At 40.1% G+C, this 21544-nt stretch overlaps 1 protein-coding gene across 1 annotated transcript in view; it reads right to left on the minus strand.

Moving 5' to 3' along the window:
• The window catches only part of SPTBN5 (spectrin beta, non-erythrocytic 5), a 90984-nt gene that overhangs the window by 40911 nt on the left and 28529 nt on the right, over positions 1 to 21544 (minus strand). The window contains exons 28-34 of the mRNA XM_059848214.1: positions 20789 to 20921; positions 19824 to 19969; positions 18534 to 18648; positions 16502 to 16612; positions 15197 to 15376; positions 11120 to 11323; positions 9744 to 9893 (exon numbers count right to left, since the gene is read on the minus strand). Of these exons, the coding sequence (XP_059704197.1) occupies positions 9744 to 9893; positions 11120 to 11323; positions 15197 to 15376; positions 16502 to 16612; positions 18534 to 18648; positions 19824 to 19969; positions 20789 to 20921 (1039 nt within the window). The remainder of the gene's footprint in view (positions 1 to 9743; positions 9894 to 11119; positions 11324 to 15196; positions 15377 to 16501; positions 16613 to 18533; positions 18649 to 19823; positions 19970 to 20788; positions 20922 to 21544) is intronic.

Raw genomic sequence — 21544 nt, forward strand, 5'->3', positions numbered from 1 at the left:
CATTGAAACAACACAAATGTTGGAAATGGGCCAGTAAAGGACATGGGTAAATCTGTGCCTTTAAGCCATAGATGTGCACAGGAACAAAAACCATCTAGAGAACTTATTCTTGCTTTGCAAAACATCACAATCCTGTAGCAGTCTAACAGGGTGGGTTTTTATAAGAAGGAAAAGTCGTTCTTTGAAAGCTGCTTTAGAAAATCAGCCCTGATGTTCATTCTCTGGACAACTGCTTAACCCCACAGAGCTTCTTCTGCAGGAGAGGCTTCCCAAGTTTGAACACACGTGCAGGGTAATCCATGCCTACTTGCCAGGGTCTGACTGCAGTAAGAGGCCCTGGATGGACCCCTGCTCCCATCTGGGAACCTCTCTGAGGCTCAGCCCTGAACATCAGTCCCTCCTGAGCTGCACTGAGGTGCACTGATCCTGCCCTGATCCCCTTGGACAGACCCCACATTTCAGGCACTACCTTGCTTTGACGCTTGATCTTCAGCTGCTCGATGGAGTTTTTTACTGCTGCCTCCACTCAGCCCTCCTTGGTGGCTCTGGATAAGAGGACTGACAGCCAGACTTGGCCTGACGTTCTGGCCCATTTTTGGGCTGTGAATATTTTGCATACATAGAAAAATGCACAGGTGAATATCATCCCCAGGTCAGATTTTCAAACCACTCTATACTAATCCATTCCCATCACAGCAATTGCAGTCAAGAAGAGTGAAAGGCAACTGTACAACAGGCCCAAGTTTATAGTAAGTCTGGCTCATAAACCACCAGAATATCTAAAGAAATACATTAATGCTTCTCCTATGCCTTGTGTTTCACACAAGCCCCACCAGAAAGCAGACACTCTGTCATTGAAACTTTAGTCCTTTGATCTAGACTAATCATCAAATGTATGAAAGGATGAGAGATCTCTTTTATAGGGTGTTATTGGATTTAGTTTTCTCTTTTGAAGAAAAATATGTGGGTTCTCTGGGGTCGGCTGTTTGTTTCTGCCCCCACACACGCTCAGGATGGTTCTTGCACGCTGGGCTTCAAAGGATGAGACTGGACGCTAGGCTTTTTCGGTCTTCAGTTTTGTTTATTATCTCTTATCTAAAAAGTCCTTTTCCCTGCCTAAAGGATCTGACCAGCACGGCAGCCAAAGGCACTCTGCCCACCCCTAAGGCAGCCGCATCTTTTATAACAAAAACTACGTATATCATATTTACATTTTTGTCCTCAATACTTATCATCTTCGTCACTAAGTACACCCTCATCCCAGACCAATCCACAAGTGCCAACACCACCCCAGAAGATGGAAGACAGGAAGAAGAAGGAAAAGCTTGGTGGCACACCCTGATTCTTCCATCTTGTTTCTACAACCTCCCTGTACCGAAACCCCAAAATTTGTAATTCACCCTATAATAATATCTTCCTTTCACTATTTACACCTGAGTGGTTCTCGCATGTTCTATTTCTTCATACATCGGTGGCACATCTCTAGATGGATCAAAATCAAGCCACCAAGTGCTTTTGGCAACATTCCAGGACTCTCGAGCCCCCCAAGGGTTCTCTCGGTAGCTCTGGACATCAGGAGTGATGTGCTGAGCTCCCACAGGTTCCAGGTCTGTCTACTGAAATGCTCTATTAAACCACTTATAATTACCATTTGTATTTACACCACTGCTGCTGACACAGAAATAAAAAGTTATCACCTGAATCTCACTCATGCTATTTGGGGTGCACGGACCTAGAGCCACAAGATAGAGCTCTATTTTGGTGTTTTAAATCTTGCTTTAAAAACACTGCAGGTTCTTGATACATTTTGTGGTTTATCTACCATTTCTGGTCAAAAACATTTATCTCCAGGACTTTTATAACTGTTAGCAGTGAAACTGATGGCTGAAGAAAGGGTCAGCTATAAGTTTTCCTGATAATATACCTCTGATGGAAGAAAAAGGCAAGGGACAGCTACTGGTAAGAGTGGTTATTTTCCTTAGAGAAAGAGAACAGAGTCATCTGAGAGCAGGGGCGTGGGGTGGTGACTCATAAGCAGCTGCCACCAGAGAGCTCAGTGCCTTGCTCGCACTGAAATCCACTGAGCACAAATGACACTGGGCACTCAAAGCTCAATTCCTTTGGATGTTACAGCACTGGGAAAAAGTCCTCTTGACTACTGAAAGCTTTGGACTAAGTCCCCCAAGTAGAGGTCTGTGCAAATGCTCTTGACAACCAAGGTTTTGACACTGAGTAAAAAACTGGTGCTCAGAAAGAAAATTGCTGCAAAAGGGAAGTGGCTGCATACACTGCAGGGGAGGCAATGGCAATGTGCTCAGAGGAGAGCAGCCCCTGCAGCACCAACAGTGCTGCTGCCTGGAGAGATGCTGAGGTAAAAAAATTTCTATTTGCATTTTACACACAAATCTTACAACAGCCATTGCTATAATCAGAACCACAACGTTTTAAGCAATTGTTATACCAGTATGAAAGCAGAATAAAAATTGTCTCCCATGCCACAATGCTGGCCTGTCACCAATTACATCACATTTTGGCACACTTTTAGACAGATCTCCTAACTCCTGCTCGGAATGAGACACATTGATTTCAAATACAAAACACTGCATAGCCCTCCTCAGTTAACCTACTGGGGTCTCCCACAGAGTAGAGCAGGTATAAACTTTCTTTCAAGTTTGTTTCTATTAGGAATCAAGGCCCATCTTTGGGAATTGGATATTCAGCCACAAAAAGCACAAAAGACTCAGCCACTCACTATAAAACAGATTTGTATTTAAGTGAAGACTTCCAAAGATGCTTAAAACCACAAAATGGTTTTTGAGATTTCTGAGATTTTCTGGAATAAATTTTCAAGTTACTAACACTGTAAAGCATGGAACTTTCCTTGTTTCTGGAGTTTTTCCTCGTTTCTAAGTTCATTGCATAGCTGCTGCATTTTTTGTACAAGTTAATGCAGAATTAAAAGCAAAGTCCAATTAAGAAAAAGGTAATTTTAAATAAACCAATGCTATTTACACAGTTATGTGACAACATCTGCCAGCTCTAGCCTTTGGAGAAATACTGAATGAAACATTTCAGTCATTATCACAACTATGTTCCAACATGAAATTGGACGCCACAACTTCACATTTATATGCACTGGAAAATGACACAGCCCCAAAATAAATCTGTATTCCAAGAAGAGCACTTTTATTTCTCTAGAATAAAATATATTTTAGGTATTTGTGCAAATCCACTTCCTTCTTCTGCTTTTGCTCTTCCAAGTATAACAAACTTCTCAGATTTTGCCCCTCAGTGCCTGTCATGGGCTTACTGCTGAGATTGCTGGAAAACCACAGAAAATCTTTCTCTTCTAACCATGTACTAAAAGTCTGAATTCTTATCAGTTTTAAAACCCTTCACTTAGAGCATGTAAGCAAGTCCAAACTATCTGCTGAGACAGAGAAGAATAAGGTTTGATTTGACTTAATTCTGACAGAAGTAAATACTAAAAATATTAATGAAAATAATCTGAAATTTGCTTTAGCAAAGTAAGTAAATGTTCTTGATACCATGACTATATAAGGTTCACAAAAATGTTTTACTATGCTTCATTTCAGTAAAAGTTGTAAGAAGGTATCATACAATTACCACAAGAGGGAAAAAAGACACTAAGGTTGCTTATAAAAAGAAAACATATATTTTTTTCTGCCATGGTGACATCATTGTCCTCACCATCTATATGCAAAATTCTAATGTTGAATGTATTTAAAATTTCTTTCCCTCCCCCCACTGCATGCTGTCTCCTGAGCATAAGAATATAGTTATCTGATATTGGAAATATATAGGGGAAAAATGCAGAGATAAAACTGCTGTTTTCTGATAACTGGTATGGTTGCTTCCTCACACCTATTTCCTCCTTCTTCAAAATTTGCAGTTTTGATCCTTACCCTGTAAGTATTAGGTGTTAGACCAGAATCTTACACCCATACAACATCATCATTTAAATATTTACTTATGAAACATTTGTCTGAAAGCAGAATAAATTCCTCTGAAACTCTCCATAGTTTCACTGCTAGAAACTTTGCTGGGGTATCTGAATTTGCTGTGGACATTAAATTCCCTCTGTTTCTTTTCCCTCAGGAAAGGGTGGTACCTCTCCTTTTCTAAGAAGGGAAAAAAAGTGATTTCTTCCTACATACTTAAATGCTTTGGCTTTTGAAACCAAGCCTTACTTTTAAAGTTACAAACCCAGGAATTAACCATTTAGAAATATCGCATAATTTGACACGTAAGGAAATGAAAACAGTGAAACAGAAAAGAATTAAGAAAAACTACACTGAGGATTTTTTCCCAGGTCCCAGTCTGACTACAGAATTACAGAATTGACTAGGCTGGAAAGGAACTTTGAGATCATCAAGTCCAACCTAGCAAGAAGTAAACCAGCTCTTGGCTCTAAAGTCTTGAGTCTTCAAAGTGCTGAGCACTGTGGCCCAACCACCCAAAGTCTGTAAGCAGTGGCATGCTGTGTTAACAACAGCACTCAAATGGTTAAAATGAAACCCTTGTTTAGTGCTCAATTAGAGCAGAGTCCTTATCTTCACTCTTTGGATCAAGCTGTTGCTGCAGCCTTGGTGACAGCAGAACACAAGTGGCTTTCTCATTGTCTTGCAAGTCATCTCTAGGGAGTTGGAACATGGCATGGATGCATACAAAAATAAACTCATGCAGCTTGGTTAAACAAAACTTGGATCTTCTGTTTGCAAATGTTCCTAGAATGGAATGCAGATCTTCACCACTCTCCTCCCAGTTCCAAAGGCCGCAATGTTGACGGCGATAGATGGACACCCTGGACGCGCTGTGTCTCTGTGAGTGGAAGCTGTGGTGTGAGCTGGTATTTTTGTCACGAGGTTGTCAGGGCATTCACTTCTTACAGTGCATGTTTCCTGGGAAGGCCTCAAACCAGATCTTGTCCAGTGGCTAGAAAGCAATCCTGAGCAGCAAACAGGGTTTACTGATAGAGAGAGGCCAGCCCCAATCTCCACAGGGTCAAAAGGTGACCCAGCTCTATCTGAATCATGTGTTTTGATAAAGATTGTTGGATTTGGGCTTCTTCTAAATTCTCTTACCACCTGGATCGGCATAGCAGTCCAAGGAGTGGCAAGTATCAAGGTGATTTTGGAAACCTTGTGGTGAGCAGGTGTTAGACCATCACATGGAGTCTTCCTAAACTCTGGTCTAGTTGAGGGGTAATTCTGAAAGACAATCAGCTCTGGATTTAAATCCTTGCTCATTATCTCATTCCTGCTGGCTGAATTTTCTTTTCCAGTCAGCACAGCTGGGGACAGCCATATGTCTCTGGATAAAGTCTGCTGGGGAAGGCCAGGATATCTGGAGGAAGTCACATGAAATCTTGTGATTTGAAGGGCTGGCGACCCACCTGAAGGGAAACCTTGTTTTGGTTTCTGGGTTCGTGTTGGAAGACCACAGGGAGTTTCAGGCACCTTCTCTAATTGTGGCATGAGCAGACTTTGATGAGCCTGACTGCTTCCATGGGAACCTGCTCGAAAAGGCTTTATCATCAAGCTGCATGTTGAAATGTAAAGCTTCATTGAAGTGTGGAGGTCTGACATTTGGACATTGCACTGGCTACAGCCTTGTTGGTGTGGCAGTGAATCACAAGGTTCCAGGGATGACTGCAGATTTTTGCTGTGGAGCATAGAAGCAGCTGGAATGGCAGACAGATCAACGTTCAGGTGTGATGTCCAGCTTGATGAAGCTTTGCAGGAAAGAACATCTGAGGGCAAAGACAGAGCAAGCTTCAAGGGATCCCTTTTTCCAGGGGAAATACGATGAACACTTTTTTCTCTTTTTGAATATTGCTTGTAAGATGCAGATGTTGACTGAGTGCCAGACCTCTCATATCCATGGTCCCAAGTATCCTTGCAAGCACTGGAACACGTGGATGTCTCATCAGAAGGACTGACGCTTTGGAGACTAGCGCTCCCAAAACCTTTCCTCTGGTCTGTGTGTGCCAGGATGACATCTAGCCTTGAACAGTAAGACACACTGCTGGGAGGTGAGATGGCATTTCCTGAAGCAAGCTCAGCAACTGATTGGCCAGTGGGAGGATGCCAAGCTGGCACTGGCATCTTTTGAAAAGGCTTGTCCTGCATGGCAGATTCAAAAGCAGGAGGTGGGGTCGTTCTGCAGGAAGAGAGCAGCACTTCCACAGTGGAGATGTAGGTTGCAGATGAAGGTTTGCAGCAATGGTCCCTGTATGACATTCTGAAGCTTAGTCCTAAATGATGCAAAATTCAAAGCCACAGAGCTTGCTTTCCCCCCTGTGCTTAAAACAAAGTCCTAATCCTTTTTCCTTTGGCACTGGAAATTTCCATTCTTCCTCTGAAGCAAAGGAATGGGAGATGAATAAACATTCTCCAGGAAGAAAAATGTGAACAAAAAAAAAATCCACATTCAAAATAAAAAATCTCAGCTCTTCTAAAACTGCTACCACCTCTTGTCATGTCTGCAAAGCAATATGAGAGTGGGATGGGCTGAAAGATAAATTATGGAGCATACGGCTCTGCTCCCTGAGTGTTCTGACAGTGAGACTGCAGACAGAGTAGGAGGGAGCCAAAAGTGCCTGCCAGAGACAGCCTGCAAACTCGCTGTTATTTCATCTGTGGAAAAAAAAAAAGCAGCTAACCTGAGCAGTGGATCTGCTGCTGTGAAAAGTTCAGAACAGAGCAGAGTATCGGACGGTTTCTGCTCAAAGTAAAAATACATTTTTTTTCTTTCTTTCCCTCTTCCAGCTGTTAATTGTCTGCACTCTGCATGACGAGATCTCAGTTTGCAGCTCTTACAAGAGATTCCTACAGAAGTTCCATTTGATGGCACAACTGAATTAACAACAGCAAAAAAAAAAATTGCCTAATTTTCTTCACATGTGCTCTATTTTCTTTAGCACAGAACAATGGTAGATGATATTCTGCAGAAATCCTTTGAAGGCTTAAGTAACTTGGATGTAATATAAGATGCTGGCTTAAAGTCAAACCTGTCACAGTGGCACAGACAGCAAATGAAAGAGCAATTCTTTGTAGTAGTTCTTAGTTTAAAATACTCCTCTGTTACCTTCTTTCTTTGCCTGTTTCTTGCTCTGGTCTATGGCATATGAAGTACAGCCAAAACAGGATTGAAAAATTATGGCATGCTTCCTTACACAGACATTTTGCAGACATAAGAAGCGAAATGCACATAACAGCCTTAACTCAAACACAAAAGTCAGAAGAAATGCAAAGAGTGGAGAGATTGCTTCTATTTGTTTGCCTGATAGAAATCCTTTTTGAATGTGTGTTTGCTTTTGTCCCTTCTGAAAGCAGCAAATGATGAAATTCCCATTGGGAAAATGGTTTGAGAGTCTTCAGCTGATGTCCTGGCTGAGTTCTTTTTTAAAAACATGTTTGAAAAAAACTGCTTTCCTATTATCCTGCTTGTCTGTATCACTATGCAGCCACATTTTAACTCTATATAGTAGTAACAGAGTTCAATCCAAAAGGAATAGATTTCTCTTCCAAGAGTTCTTCAGCTGCAGAAAAGTGAAATACAAGTAGTGACTAAGGAACACCACTCTGCTGTCAAATTGTTTATTCTGATCTACATGGCAGATGGCAGCAGCTGCAAAAGACAGCTTGACTGTGAAGTGTGGTCTGTGTGAAGAGCTGTTGGAAGGGACAGCCAAGTACCCTCACTTTACTGTTCCACCTTCTGGATACTTAGTGTCAGCACGGAAAACTGAGCACCTGACTCCCTGAAAGTTCACAGAGAGGATACTGTGGGGAAAAGATTCTGATAACAGAACTGCTCTTCATGGTCCTCCAGGTCACGATCTTCATTCTCAGACTTTGCTTTGGCTGAAGAAACTTTTGGTTTCTGATCTCACCAGGAGAATTTACCTAGCTTCTGATGAACACTTAGCCCTTTTGTGGCAGTCTATGTCACAGCCTATGGCAATGGCAAATTCATCCAAACAAAGAAGTGAAATGAAGTGCCACTGACCTGTAGAGAAGGTGCTGGGGCCATACCAGAAATGCCAGGTGCATTACCCTTTCATACCCTTTAACGTATGAATAATACAGACTTTTGCAACCAGGACTCACAATTGAGGGGCAAAAAAATCACCTACCCACAGTAGCTTCCTACACATTTACCCCTGCATTACAAAGAGAAAAGCAGATGCTGCAGTGATAGTGCCTCTGTGTGTTGGTTGATATCCATTTAATAAAAAGAGAAAAAATGCAGTGGCCAAACTTTCGTAGTGTTTACATTTTCCTTGATAATCTCCTATGCAGGAGCTTAACAATGATGTACCACTGCTTGGTAGGGAATTGAGGTAGATATAATGCAAATCATGTAATATGCTGTATAGGCAACAAATAGTGGGCAGAACTATGTAATATTTTAGACCTAGGTGAAACTCTCTGCTTCATGTCATGAAAGCCAGAACGCAGCTCACACTTACCAAAAGAACTGACCATAAAGGACTATGCAGACATGCATTTCCTTCAAGGAAGAAGTAGCAGAAAGCTCCAGGCCCATGTGCCACAAAGGGTTAAGTATCCTGCATGGCCCAGGTCAGAGTCAGTTTCCAAAAGGATTTAGTGCCAGTGGCAAAGCACAGGTGGAAAACAGAGCTCAGTACAAAATGAGAGCCATTACAATTTGCTCTCAGTGGTCTTGGAGAATTAAGAATTATTCTTCCTTAATGAAAAATGACCCAGAGGTGCAACCTCCTCCAGCATTGCACCAATCCTTCAGTCTGGCAACCTGCAACCCATTGATGTGTTTTGTGTGCCAAGCCTCAGCCCAATTGCAGCAATCTATCAATTCATGAATTTTCAGAGTGACTGCACTCAGTTCTGTAACAGCAAAAGCCAGACCTCGAAATGGAACCTTTTGAAATAGTTACATGAATCAAAGAAAGTGCAAGAAAGAGAAAATATAGTTCAGTAATGGTGAAAAAAAATATACAGTTCAAGAGCTGCAAAATGCTGATAATAAGAACATCCTGCTGTCTCTTTGCATTGATTATATCTGCTCTCTTTTTTTCATGAGACAGTCTTTTTCACTAGCTCTAGTTTTTCTCAACTGCATCAAACAGAAGTTAATACTCCTTAAAAATTCGTTCATTGTACTCCTATCAATTCCCTTGCAGAACTGAGAAGTCAATTCACTTTTCTGTTTTAACTCACACTGCTAACATCCATTTTCCACTAGCTGCATTTTCCCAGCATAACTCTCAGCCTGAGGTGAGAATTCCAGCAACACCTGCAAAGTAAAATCCCTTCAAACCCTCTTTAAAATTTCCTTTCTGTTTGAATCCTACCAAATTTGCCAGTGGTTAAGCAGCTGGCAAGCTGAGATCTGTTTGTAAATTGTACTTCTATTGGACTCTTGTCTCCCTCTTCTGTTGTGATGCTCATATGTTCCCTCTTAGGTATATTTGCAGTGAATTATCTTTCAGGCAAGGATCATCTACTTGTTTCTGTTCCACACCTAAGCCCCATGAGAAAGGAGAGCTTCTTGCACATTGCTACAGTCTCCAAGTGATACCACAACACAAACAATGCCAATAAAAGAGACTGTCTTGTCTGTACCCAGGCACAAGGACTTCAAGCTGTAGGTGAACACTGTGGCCTTTTTAGTTTGAAAGAGTTTACATGCTGGAAGAGTTTGAACTGCTTATTTCAAGTTTATAATTTGCTCACCTCCTGTGAGTTCAGGAGCATGTCAAGGTGATCCCAATCCTTGTAGAACATTTGTTCTTGGTGTATTTTCTCCAGCCACTCCTTCTTCTGTCTCCATGCATTGTATACATTTTTCTTCTCTTCCAACAAGGCCTGCAGCTTCTGCTGAATCTGAAAAAAAATTCCAATTAAAAACTTGTGTTGGTCTTTATATCCCATAGTCCAGGTAAATTGAGAGAAGAGAGGATTAAGTGGAGTGGTGGATAATCCTTTTAAATTGCAACAACATTATTAAAACAGAAAAAAAAAAAAAGTGGAACAAGTTCTAGCACTACTGTTGGGGCAGAGAGATAATCAAAGGTGCCTCATTTCTGCAATGGAGAAGTGCTTCTTACAGCATATACAGCAGTCCAAACCAAGAGCAAAGAAAGGTAACTGTTCAAAGTGCCACTTCTAGAATCAGATTCTTCATTAGCTTTAAGCATTAAGAGTGCTATTATAGCACTACAACCTTTTATGTGATAGATATTAAAATACAAATTATCAACATAGCATATTCTTCTAGTCAGTGAATTCATGCCACAAGGCTAGACTTCATGCAACTTCAGCTTTCAAACACTGTATATTCACAGGCCTTCTATGAATGACTTTTTTCCTGCCTTTTTGTACAGGCAAAGGACTTTAAAGTCAGCAAGATTTCTAGTCATAGAGTGCAATATTCAGCAATTTTTCAGGAAATAGCTTGGTGAGATGGGAGAGTAACTTGCACAAACTCTGCATTTTTCTGAAGGTGTTCAAGAGACATGTTAATGAATTATCAGGGGAGAAATGAGCTGGTAGGTACTGGAAAAGAAATAACTGCTGTGGGAATCTTAGAAGCTATTTATCTTGAGTAAAATGACATTTTGATTTAAATCTTTCATTTCCAGGGAGTGTATTTTACTAGTGTATATTTTCTAGTGTAATATTTTTCTACAGAAAATGTTTCAATCAATCTTTAAACTCTCTCATATGTTTGAGTGTTTTTATTCTTTGGTTGACAGGATTTTGTCCAGACTGTCCTGGTGTGCGTATACCCCTGTAATACAAAGTGTAACACTTGTTTGAAAATCCAGTTTGGGAAGTTGGTAGAATTGACTCAGTGGCTCAGAACATGGTGAACTTCTTGAAAAGTCCAGATTTGCTGCAGGGGGCCTTCACACATCTGCTGCAGGAGCTAGAAATGGAGCAGACGTTTTTGTGCCCAAGACAGGTCACATACTGAGGCAAAGGTTGGCCATGCACAGGGACAAGTGGGTGTACACCTGTATCTCACAGTGTGATAAAATACAGAATCACAGTTACATCGGGGTCCAGTGCTGAACATGTATGACTGAGCTCAGAGGAGTTTCAATTACCTCTTTTGATGGCATTTCCTCATCTTGCAAGAGGGACTGTCCTAGCTGTACAACATGACTGTGCTTCTCTTCTCGTGCCTCGATCTCTGCCAGCAGCTGCTGATGCTGGGTGAGTCTCAGGCTGCTAGTAGATATGTCCCGAATAGACTCCTTGGCTCTCATTTCCCTTACTATTTCTGCTGTCCACAAGAAATAGTCCCACACCTAGAACCCCAGAAAATATGAAAATTCAGGTTAGGGCTCAAGCTTAGGTTAGCAGGCAGGAAAATCTAAGGCTGACTCTTCAACTTAAGTGAATAATACGTAATAAAATGATAGATAAATAAAATATTTTGTTAGTGCTTGCAGCATTTCTATGAATTTTATAAGGATGGATAACATAACTGCAGGAATTCCTATATACTGTGTTACATAGTTTGTAGTATCGTAATCAAACTATCATATCACATCAGTGACAGCATGATCTCATTTATTGCCCTTTAATCCATCTTTATTAAAGTATTTTCTGATGTTATTCCCTCATAAAGGATAAGCCTACATTTATGTGGTCATTGTTAGGTCATCCTGCATTTCTGTGAAAACCTTTTCCTTATAAAAGTCTATTTGAAAATTAGGTTATGCACATATTTTAAAATGAGAGTGGGAATTTTCAGGCGAAAAACAAAAAGGGAAAAGGGTAAATCACAGTTTAGAAGAAATTGCACACACATATCATATATGTGGAACTATAGCACTGAGACTGGGAGGAACAATTATGTCATGCTAGTTTACTTTCAAAATCTGATGAACCAATAAATACATTTGCAATAACTCAAAATGTCTGAAGCAATTATGAGCATGAAAATGCTAAAAAAAAATCCTTGAGGTTTATTTTTAAACTGTGATTGAAGAAAACTGTACAAGTAAATATAATTTGTTGTTCTCTGTATGTCTTTTTCTCCATTTGATTCTATACCTTCAACAGTCTCTTACTTTAGGCATCTTATTTGAATCTGCAGTAGAAGTTTTGCTGTTATATCAGTTAAAAACTAGGACTGTAAGGGATATACAAGGGATTAAATATGTTGATAAAAATAGGTCGGGATTATTTTATTCAGTTTTTAGGTAGTAAATGGTCTTTCAGGTTTATATAATGCATTTTAAAGTACTATTATTTACAGTAAATGCTGAAGAAAAATTCTCTTTTATTGCAGAAAACTTTTTTTTTTGTTTAGCTTTTAAATGATTACTGGCTTTTTCACTGAAGGAAACTATGTAATGGAAATAGATTCTTGGCTGCTCCATTCTACCCATAGATTTTTGTTCATATAATGAAAATCTTGTAAAGACGGCCAAGAAAAAATTCAGAAAAGCACCACAAAATTGAAACTGGCCAATCTGGGGTCTTGACTTTAGCCTTTAAAGCCAAGATACTGCTTTTTTAAAGCCAGCAAACACAGCTACTAAATGACTCTTTAAAAAGACTGTGGTCCTTTTAAAGGGGCCCATGGTAGTGCACACCTGTTGGCATAATTTCCATTTGTAGAACTAATTCACTCACACACCTGGATGTCACTGTAGACATTGACATTGCACTTGGCATTGCAGATGTCTAAAACACCCTGAGACTTTGAGCTAAGCATTAGGAAAAAATCCATAAGCCTCAGGATATATAATGCAATGGAACAAGTCAAGAGCCAATGAGAAGTTACGGGACTACCACTGCCAGCAATATTTAAGGATAGAGTAGGCATCAGTCTGGAGGAAACTCCTACGCAGAGCCTGACTCTGATTGTGCAGATCCTAGCACAAATTTCACAATAAGAGCCTCAGATCATTCAGAAATACTTTGAGTCTGTGTCCAAACTCATCATCCTTGACAAACTCCATGGAAGATCTGAAGCCCTCTGCTGTGCTGTGTGTTGTCAGCTAGGCTCAGCTCTGCTAATTAGTCACATTAAAATTGTACTTGGTGGGGTGTAAGGAGATAGACTAGATGGTGGTGCAGAATTTTCATTTTATGAAAATTGATTTTTTGGTTGTTTCACTTAATCTGTGCATAATTTTTTAATTGAACAAGCTCTGTGGACTGCATATGAACAATATAATGAAAAAGTACTCTGAGCAGCTGTGACTCTCATTAAATTTGTGGACGTCTTGGCACGGCTGAAAGAGGAAAGGCAAAGTTGCCTCTTTGCATTCAGCAGTTTGGGTGATATTCTGCAGCAAAGCTGCTCTAACCTACTGTAGAGTTTCTGAAATTCTTATGGTTATTAGCCATGGCTGCATGATCCTGCCTGGTCCCATCTGGGCAGGAAGACAGGCTTACCAATCTGCAGAACCAGCTCTTCACTTCTTCAGGAATTAGTCATGTAAGGAGGTGAGAATTGAGAGGATTGGGAATTCTTTTTGCCATCAGCCTGACACCAAAGAGACAGGCAGTTGCCTGAGGCATAGTCCTGTCTAGACACATCACTGAGAATATGGTTACATGGCTTTGTCATTTTGTTTTATGATGTCAAGAGTCATGAAGATCAAAGGACACACTGGCAGAGCAAGACACGAGCTATAGATTTGTCATTCAGACCACAGGCTGCATCACACATTTCAGACAAAACTCAAACCAAAGGTGTTTTGCATCATTCCAGCAATAAAAATTAGAATAACACTCCCACAGATGGAGACAACTTAATATTTTTTATCTGAAATGAAAAATTAAATCTGTGATGTGAGCGATGAAGTAAATCAATAAAGAAGTGAACTCTGAGTGACTACATTTTAATGGTCAAATCCACCAAGATCCACCTCTTGATGAAAATGTCTCCAGGCTGAAGACTTCAAGAATCCAATATATATGATAGAAAAATACATTCTAAAAGTTTGCCTTGTTCTTCATATCAGTCCTAGATACTGTTAGAAAGACTGGGGAAATGAACTTTTCACCTACATCAGTAGAATCACACTAATTTTCCCCATCAACAGTTCTGCACATGATAATGGAACTTGTAACAGTTGAAAAACTAACCAAGAAAACCCTCAAAACCCCCAAACTGCCATAAACATCCTTTAACTATATAACATTTCTTCATATAAAATATGACAGGGAATGATGATTTAAACACTTATAAGAGACTTAAAGTGGATTAATTGAATGTGCAGATGCACATGCTAAAAAAAACCAATCATGTACACTCTGCTGTGGTCTTGATCCCAGACCACAGCCCTAAGTAGAACTTGCAGCAAATTTTTTCCAGGTGACCATTCTCTGGACACTCCCTGCTTCCCACTAAAAATGGAAGCAGAATGTGAAGTACCAGAAGAATCTTGAGTTGACACAATAGTTACACTTGGAACAGTTCAAGAATAAAAGAATGCAAATGCATTCTTGAAATCTACATTGGCAACTCCCTTTATTATACAAGGGGAAACTCTTGCTGGTTTAACACCTGCAGAGCTTGCAGCAATAACCTACTGATCTGCAGTGGTGTAGCTCAAGTGCCTTCACTGAGACTACTGACTGACATTTGCAAAGCATTCCATGGCAAATCACAGCTCAGTGACCTGCTGAGTTCTTTGGAGACAAAGCAACTGTGCATTGCTGATTTTGATGTTCTGCTGACACATCCATGTCCCTGTTTGAGCAGCTTGAGAGATTAGTGCAAAAATCAGTGAGTTGTATTTGATCAATGAGGTAAGTGAACCGAAGGTTATTGCAGGCCCTGAGAGAGAGCAAACTTTTATGCATTATAAATGGGACAGTAACATCTCTTTTTGTCAATCCTAGTCAGTGGAAATTGCAAAGTCTTTGAAAAGATTACTGCTACTCCTGCAAAGTGCTGACTGCTTCTGACAGCTGACAATTATTGCTTACACCTCTGGATGGAAGCTTCTATTCTTACAGAAGGTAAAAAAATCCTTATCCTATAAAAAAGATCCTTGTCCTCTAACGCCTTTCTAAATATCTACAAGCACTAAATGCTTGATTGATAACACACAGAGCACTTGCAGCCTTTTCCAGCTTGGAAGTGCACCTCTGATTCACACACACTGCAGGCAACCTTCCCTGAGTAGTGAGGGACAAAGGGCAGAGGTGCTTACATGTGCCTGAAACTCATAAAGCTTGTAGGCTCGTTCCAGGAGTCTCCTGCGCTGCTCCACTTTGGACTTCAGGGCCTTCCAGTTGGTCTCTATTGCCTGCTGCTTTGCCTCCAGGTCTTCCACCTGCTTCTTGGAGCAATGGGGCAGCACCTGATCTGCAGAGTGGATCAGCTCCTGCAGCTGTGCACAGGGGGTGAAAGAAGAGGGTAACAAGGAGATCCTGCTAATGTTAGAAAATCTCTGATAAGGGCTATCTTTTCTGTACATGAAAATACAATTCAAGCAACATTTTCTGACTTAACTTTTCTCACATTAAGTAAAAACTTCAATAATGTCTGTTCTATGGAGTAATAGTGACATCCAGTGTTTGCCAAGGCTCATCACAACAGTGATTTTTCAGATGCAGATTTGTTATCCCTTTTTTACTACACCATTTATTATATAAATAATGAAAGTAGCATTATAATTGCTATTATAATGCAAGTAATAGCAAACCAATTTTTTTCCTCATTGATCATATAGCTTAACTGTGACTACATTCTCTTCATGCATGTCTTATGCTTTTTTCCCCTTGGAAGTAATGAGAAGTTGATGGGATCAATTCTAATGTTACTGCCCCAAGGCCAAAATATTTGAGGCCACTGATAAGTAATACTGGGATAAATTCAGTAATCCAGTAATCTCATGCTGTGTTCTACACTGTGTATACTATTGTATACTATCACATGTATTATACAAGAGTGAAAACTCATGCTAGTTTTAATTGGTTTGTTGAAGCCAATCAAGTTTCCCATATACAAGGTACCTGTTCCCATAAAATGTTACATATTTGTAAAATTTACATTTATTTACGTTGCATTTACATAATTGTATTGTGAGCGCCATCCTTTTTCTCACAGTCCAATTTGTACCAATATTACTTTTCTCTGCACATAAAACTGATTCTGGATTTTTCCTTGTAATCACTTGGAACACTTTGAAGAAGACAATAAGCATATCACAAACCCTGGCATAATCCTACATTTCAAACCATGATCAAAAATATCCCAGTGAATAACTTCAATAGTCAGTAGTTATTACAGTATGTGCCTTATTTGAAAAGTTTTAATTACCTACTTTATCACTGTCTTCAGACCTTGACTATATTAAAAAACCCAGAAAATGAAGGGAAATCACTAGAGATTTCCAGGCTTTCTGTGAGAGACTTTAATAATTTGGTTCACAATATCAAATTATTATTATTATGCTTATCTTGGAAACTTGAACTTTAGCTACACATTGAAGACTACAAATGACTGCCATTACCTGCTGCTCATTCCCAGAGAGCTCGTGCTCCAAGGCCACGTGGTTCCAGAGCTGGGTTTGCACGCCTCTCATGTCCTTAGCAACAACATCTGGAATACTTTTGGACTTCTCCTAGAAAGCAGAAATCAGAGAAAGCTTTGTTTTTTTTCCTCTTTCCAAGCAAAACTCACTACAAGCCTACATTAAATAATATTGGGTACTCTAACCCATACTGCACACTTGAGGACACTCTGAGTTACTCAGCTTTGATAGATAAAAGGAAGCCAGAAAATCTCTGGCCAAACTATCGTAATGGCCAAGCTATTCGAATAGACTGTTAATGATGGTTTGTGTCTTTCCTTGATTAGACAATACAAGAAAATACCTTACAGGCTTTGTGTTGGCAATCAGTCTTGAATACCTATGGCAGTGACAGTGAATTCTTAAAAGTAGCATTAACAAGAAACAGCTTCACTCCATTCTTTGAGATACACGTGGTCTTCCTGTGAACCATCTTTAGATAAAATTTTGGTTATAGATGCACAAGAAAGATTACTGTAAAGATGAGAGAAATGGAGGAAGCACTACACAAATGGAAACAAAACCATTTTTTAAATTAAGCAAAGGTTCTGAAGGGATGTAGTTGTTACTCAGACATGCATTGGAAATGCATGCAAAAAAGAAAAGACATTTCAGCTGGACAACTGCACTGCTGCTAAAATCATTAGAAATTTGTTCCAGGTCAGTTTAGGGAAAATTAGCAGAACATTTCTTACCATTGAAGAACTGCATTTCTACAAGAGAATCACAGGCTAGTTTGGGATACCAACAATGAGGCTTGGTAAGGTGCTATAAAAGGAGGTGCATGTTGTAGTTGCCTGTACTATGATGGCATTGGAGCTGGTGACTTAAGCAAGATCTTCTGGAACTGTGTTCCTCTGAGAACAGCATTCCCTGGTAGGTTTCTGACCAGGGTACACAGGAAGGGATGGATGAGATGCCTGCTCTCCCTCCCTGGTGGGAAGCTATTACTAAGATGCAATGCAAGAAGGATGTAGTGGTTGCCTGGACCAAACTCAGCATGGGGGTAAACCAACAGCTGGTCTGTGAAGTGTTTTTGAACCCTTACTTGTCACTGTCTCAGCATTAACTACTTCATCATTGAAGTTAAATAAGCACCAGGCTCTGAAAAGCCCAGCTGGTAAATGGTGAAATATTGTGTTTGATTTTCTATTCATGACAGGGGAAGAAAACAGGAATAACATGGTTGAATAGAGCAGCCTCTGCCAGCACAAACAAGTAGAAAATTCATCACATGTAACCAAACAAAGCCCTGTTGCCTTGCAAACAGTGGAACCCCTTGGATCACTGCCTCCTGTAAACATCTGCATTAGGGAAACCACACCTCTCATTACAGCAAGGATGTGGTTTCTCTGTGAAATTCTTCAGGATGTTCAGATAAAACAGAAGGCTGAAGATTTTTTCAGGAGACTTCTTCCCCTAGTTTTCATGCTGGAACTGTTTGAAATTATTACCAGTACTGGGCACTGGAATGAGAGGAAAAGATTTTTGGCTCAGCTTTTCACATCAGGTCACATGATTGCCTGACAACTTTCCAGGCTAATGGTCACTGTAATCCAAACAAATGCCTTTTTCAGAGGAGAGTTCTTCAACACACACAAAACTACAACAGTGCACAAAGAACCACCATGGTAATTCAGTAGTTTCTTAGGCCTGATGACTGCAAACAACATCACTGTATGCATTGCACTGTGAGGCACCTTAGTGCAAGCCCTGATCTTCTCAGCTTTTCCCACAGATCAGCAGCTTCAGCTCCACCTGGTTTCACCAGTGATTCTCATAAGGTAACCAATCAAGTGTGTAAGGATTACCCAGGATTTTTTTTTTAATGCTATGAATAATCACACTGGCTTCTTATTGAGATTTTTTTTGAAGTCAGCAGTAAGAATGCTGAGAATCATAAGAATATTTCATAGAAAAAGAAAGCTGAAATAAAGTTTGCATTATATGAGATTTTCCTACGAATTTTTACCTCAATATGGGCCAGAGCATCTGTCAGATCTTGGTAACACTTGTGAATTGCCTCAGCTTCTCTCAGCCGCTCACCTCGTAACCTGGTCGTTTCCAACAGTTCCTCCCAAGAGCTCCTTCAAGGTAGAGTGGGGAAAAGAACAATGCAAAACATTTAAACTAGGAATAAAGGAGACCAACAGTCTAAAGAAATACTGAAAACAAAATCTGTTATTGCTTAGTTTTTAATTCCTGCTTTTACATTCTATTGGAGTGATTCTCTGGATGGCAGCATGTCTCTCACCCTACTCTGTCCTCCTATCTGCTCCAGGAACTTGAAGAAATGGTCCTATTTAAGAGTTCCCCCTTCAACTGCACTTTTCAGGTTTTATATGCAGTACTTGGAGGACTGAGTCATAGAATCATAGAATATCCTGAGTTGGAAAGATCCACAAGAATCATTAAAATCCCACTCCTGGCCCTGCACAGAACACACCAAGAATCACACCATGCATTTGACAGCCTTGTCAAACACTTCTTGAACTCAGAGTGATGTGACTGCTTCCCTGGGGAGTCTGTTCCAGTGCCCAACCACCCTCTGGGTAAAAAACCTTTTCCTAATATCTAACTTAAGCCTCCCTTGACTCAGCTTCAGGCCATTCCCTTGGTCCTGTCACTGGTCATCACAGAGAAGAGATACACCTCTGCCCCTCCTCTTCCCCTCACAAGAAAGCTGCAGACTGCAGTGAGGTCTCCCTTCAGTCCTCTCTTCTCCAGGCTGAACAGACCAAGTGACCTCAGCCACTTCTCACATGAGGAGCTTCCCCTCGAGGCCTTTCATCACCCTCCTGGCCCTCCTTTGGACACTCTCTAATAGCTTAATGTCCTTCTTATATTGTGGTGACCACAGCATGCCTGCAGACATGCTTCTCTTTTGGGCCAGTTTGGACTGATGCCAGAACTAAGAAGCTCAGAGCATCTCAATGTTATTCTGCAGAGCAGTGATGGGATTCAAACTGAAAAACAAGAAGCAATAAAAAGCATCTAAACTCTGAGCCTTTCAGCTGGTGATCCTGTTTCAAAGGGCAAAGGAAGTTCACCTTGTAAAGCACCTCCAATGCAATTTACAAGAAGCCAGAACAGCAAGTAGATGGTGTTTATTTTTAAATGAGGTTGGAAGCAACTCTGTGGGCAAACCACATAGTTTGCAGTTACAGAATCAGGAGGACATGACTTATCCCTTCCTAGTTTCTTGTTCCTTGAGAGCAGATGGAAAGGACAAAGCATTTTAGACCTAGCACATGGCTCCTACCTTAGTTGTTTCTGCATCTGCCGAATTTCCCAGGACCCAGAATACCCTTGGTTCAGCAAGTTGTCTGCCAGCTGCTGGAAAGCCACAACTCTTTTCCCAGTTGCTTCCAACTGATGTCGGAATGTATCATATTTGGCACAAAGTTGCTTTAGAAGGGAAAACAAGAATAAAGAGAAAACCCCTTTTGAGTGCTCTCTTTTTCCAAACATACCTGCTCATCAGAACACAGACAAAAATCAGGTAATAAGCTGATGATACTTAGAGATGGACAAACTGCAGAGAATTACTGGATTCTACCTTCAAAGACCATGAGGAGCTTCAAACTCTTAGCAAAGCATGAGGTTTGTGATGCAGATGGGAGGCATAAACATTATTACTGGGGATAGAAACAAACATTCTATGTACAATGAATTTCAATTATAAAATTATGTGGTTTTACTTAGTGAATGCAAATGTGTATTCAGTACTGTAAATGGATAATGTAGTCTGATTTTAAGCTATTTTGAAATAAATTACATAAATGAAGATTCTCAATGGCTGAATTGTAGTGATTTGTAACAGGCTGACATTAGATTGGTTTCAATGCCATGTGAAGAGGTATACCTTGAGAGGTCTGTATATCAGCAATCACAATTAAAAAAAAAAAAAAGAAAGGAAAAAACCCTAAATGGATACCATACTGAAATATCTACTTATTAAAAATAGAAAAGATTTGCTCTCTGAAGGTGCAGACATTTCAACATGCAGTTGTTTCAGACAGCTCAGCCCTCATGGTAACAGGATGCAATGCTGCCTGTTCTTCAATCCTTCCCATTCACTTCACCCTTTTCTCTTCCCATCTTCCAGTTATTTATACTTACTTCTTACTCTGCCTTTTAAGTTTTCAAGGACAATCTTAGTATCTGTTTACAGTCTTACTACATACAGTTTATTTGATTTTTTTGTCTGTTACTCCAAAAACTCACCAAAACATGTTCATAATCATTTCCATAGTCTTCAGAGCTGGCTGTTTGTTTCTGCTGAGTGATCCAGTCTTCCAGATCTTCATATTCTCGTAGAAACTCATGCAAGACAAGAGTTTCATCAAGCTTCTTCCCTCTGTTGGGGGAAGGAGACAAGATAATATAATTAATAATATAAGAGAAGGGCTATCAGTAACTTTCTTCCAATGAATCCCCAAAACCTCTCACCATCAAAACTCATTCTCTGTAACAAAAGAGCTGATTGTTTCTCAGATTTGGAAATTATGATTGTAGGATGACAGCTGTCAGCCAAGTCATTCTCATGTCATTAGCTGAATTTCCCAGAAGAGCACTGTGCCTATCCAAACTCTTTCTCTGCTCTGCTTTACATTTTGCTTGGGGTTTGTTGTTATTGCTTTTGCTGGGTTTTTTTCTTTCCATGAGAAATAATCCCCCTTATTTTTTTCCAGATCTGTCCTGATCTGTATTTCTAAAGATAATTGAATTGCTTGTGAAAATGAGAATAAATATTTCCTGAGCATCAGGAAAGCAGATGCCATGAAAGCCTTTGGATGCAATCCTCATAGTGCCTGTTTGGCAGAATTGCTCCAACCTGTTACATATTTCCAGTGGTCTAGATTACTTTATAGTTCACCCAGACATGTTGCAGGGCTTCCACAGCAAAAAAAAAAAATATACATTTTCCATTTGTCAGCCTGCCATTGGGCAAATATTGCAGGAAAGAAGAATCTGGCTTCC

The sequence above is a fragment of the Haemorhous mexicanus genome, chromosome 6, assembly GCF_027477595.1.
Source record: "Haemorhous mexicanus isolate bHaeMex1 chromosome 6, bHaeMex1.pri, whole genome shotgun sequence".
Taxonomy (NCBI): Eukaryota; Metazoa; Chordata; class Aves; order Passeriformes; family Fringillidae; genus Haemorhous; species Haemorhous mexicanus.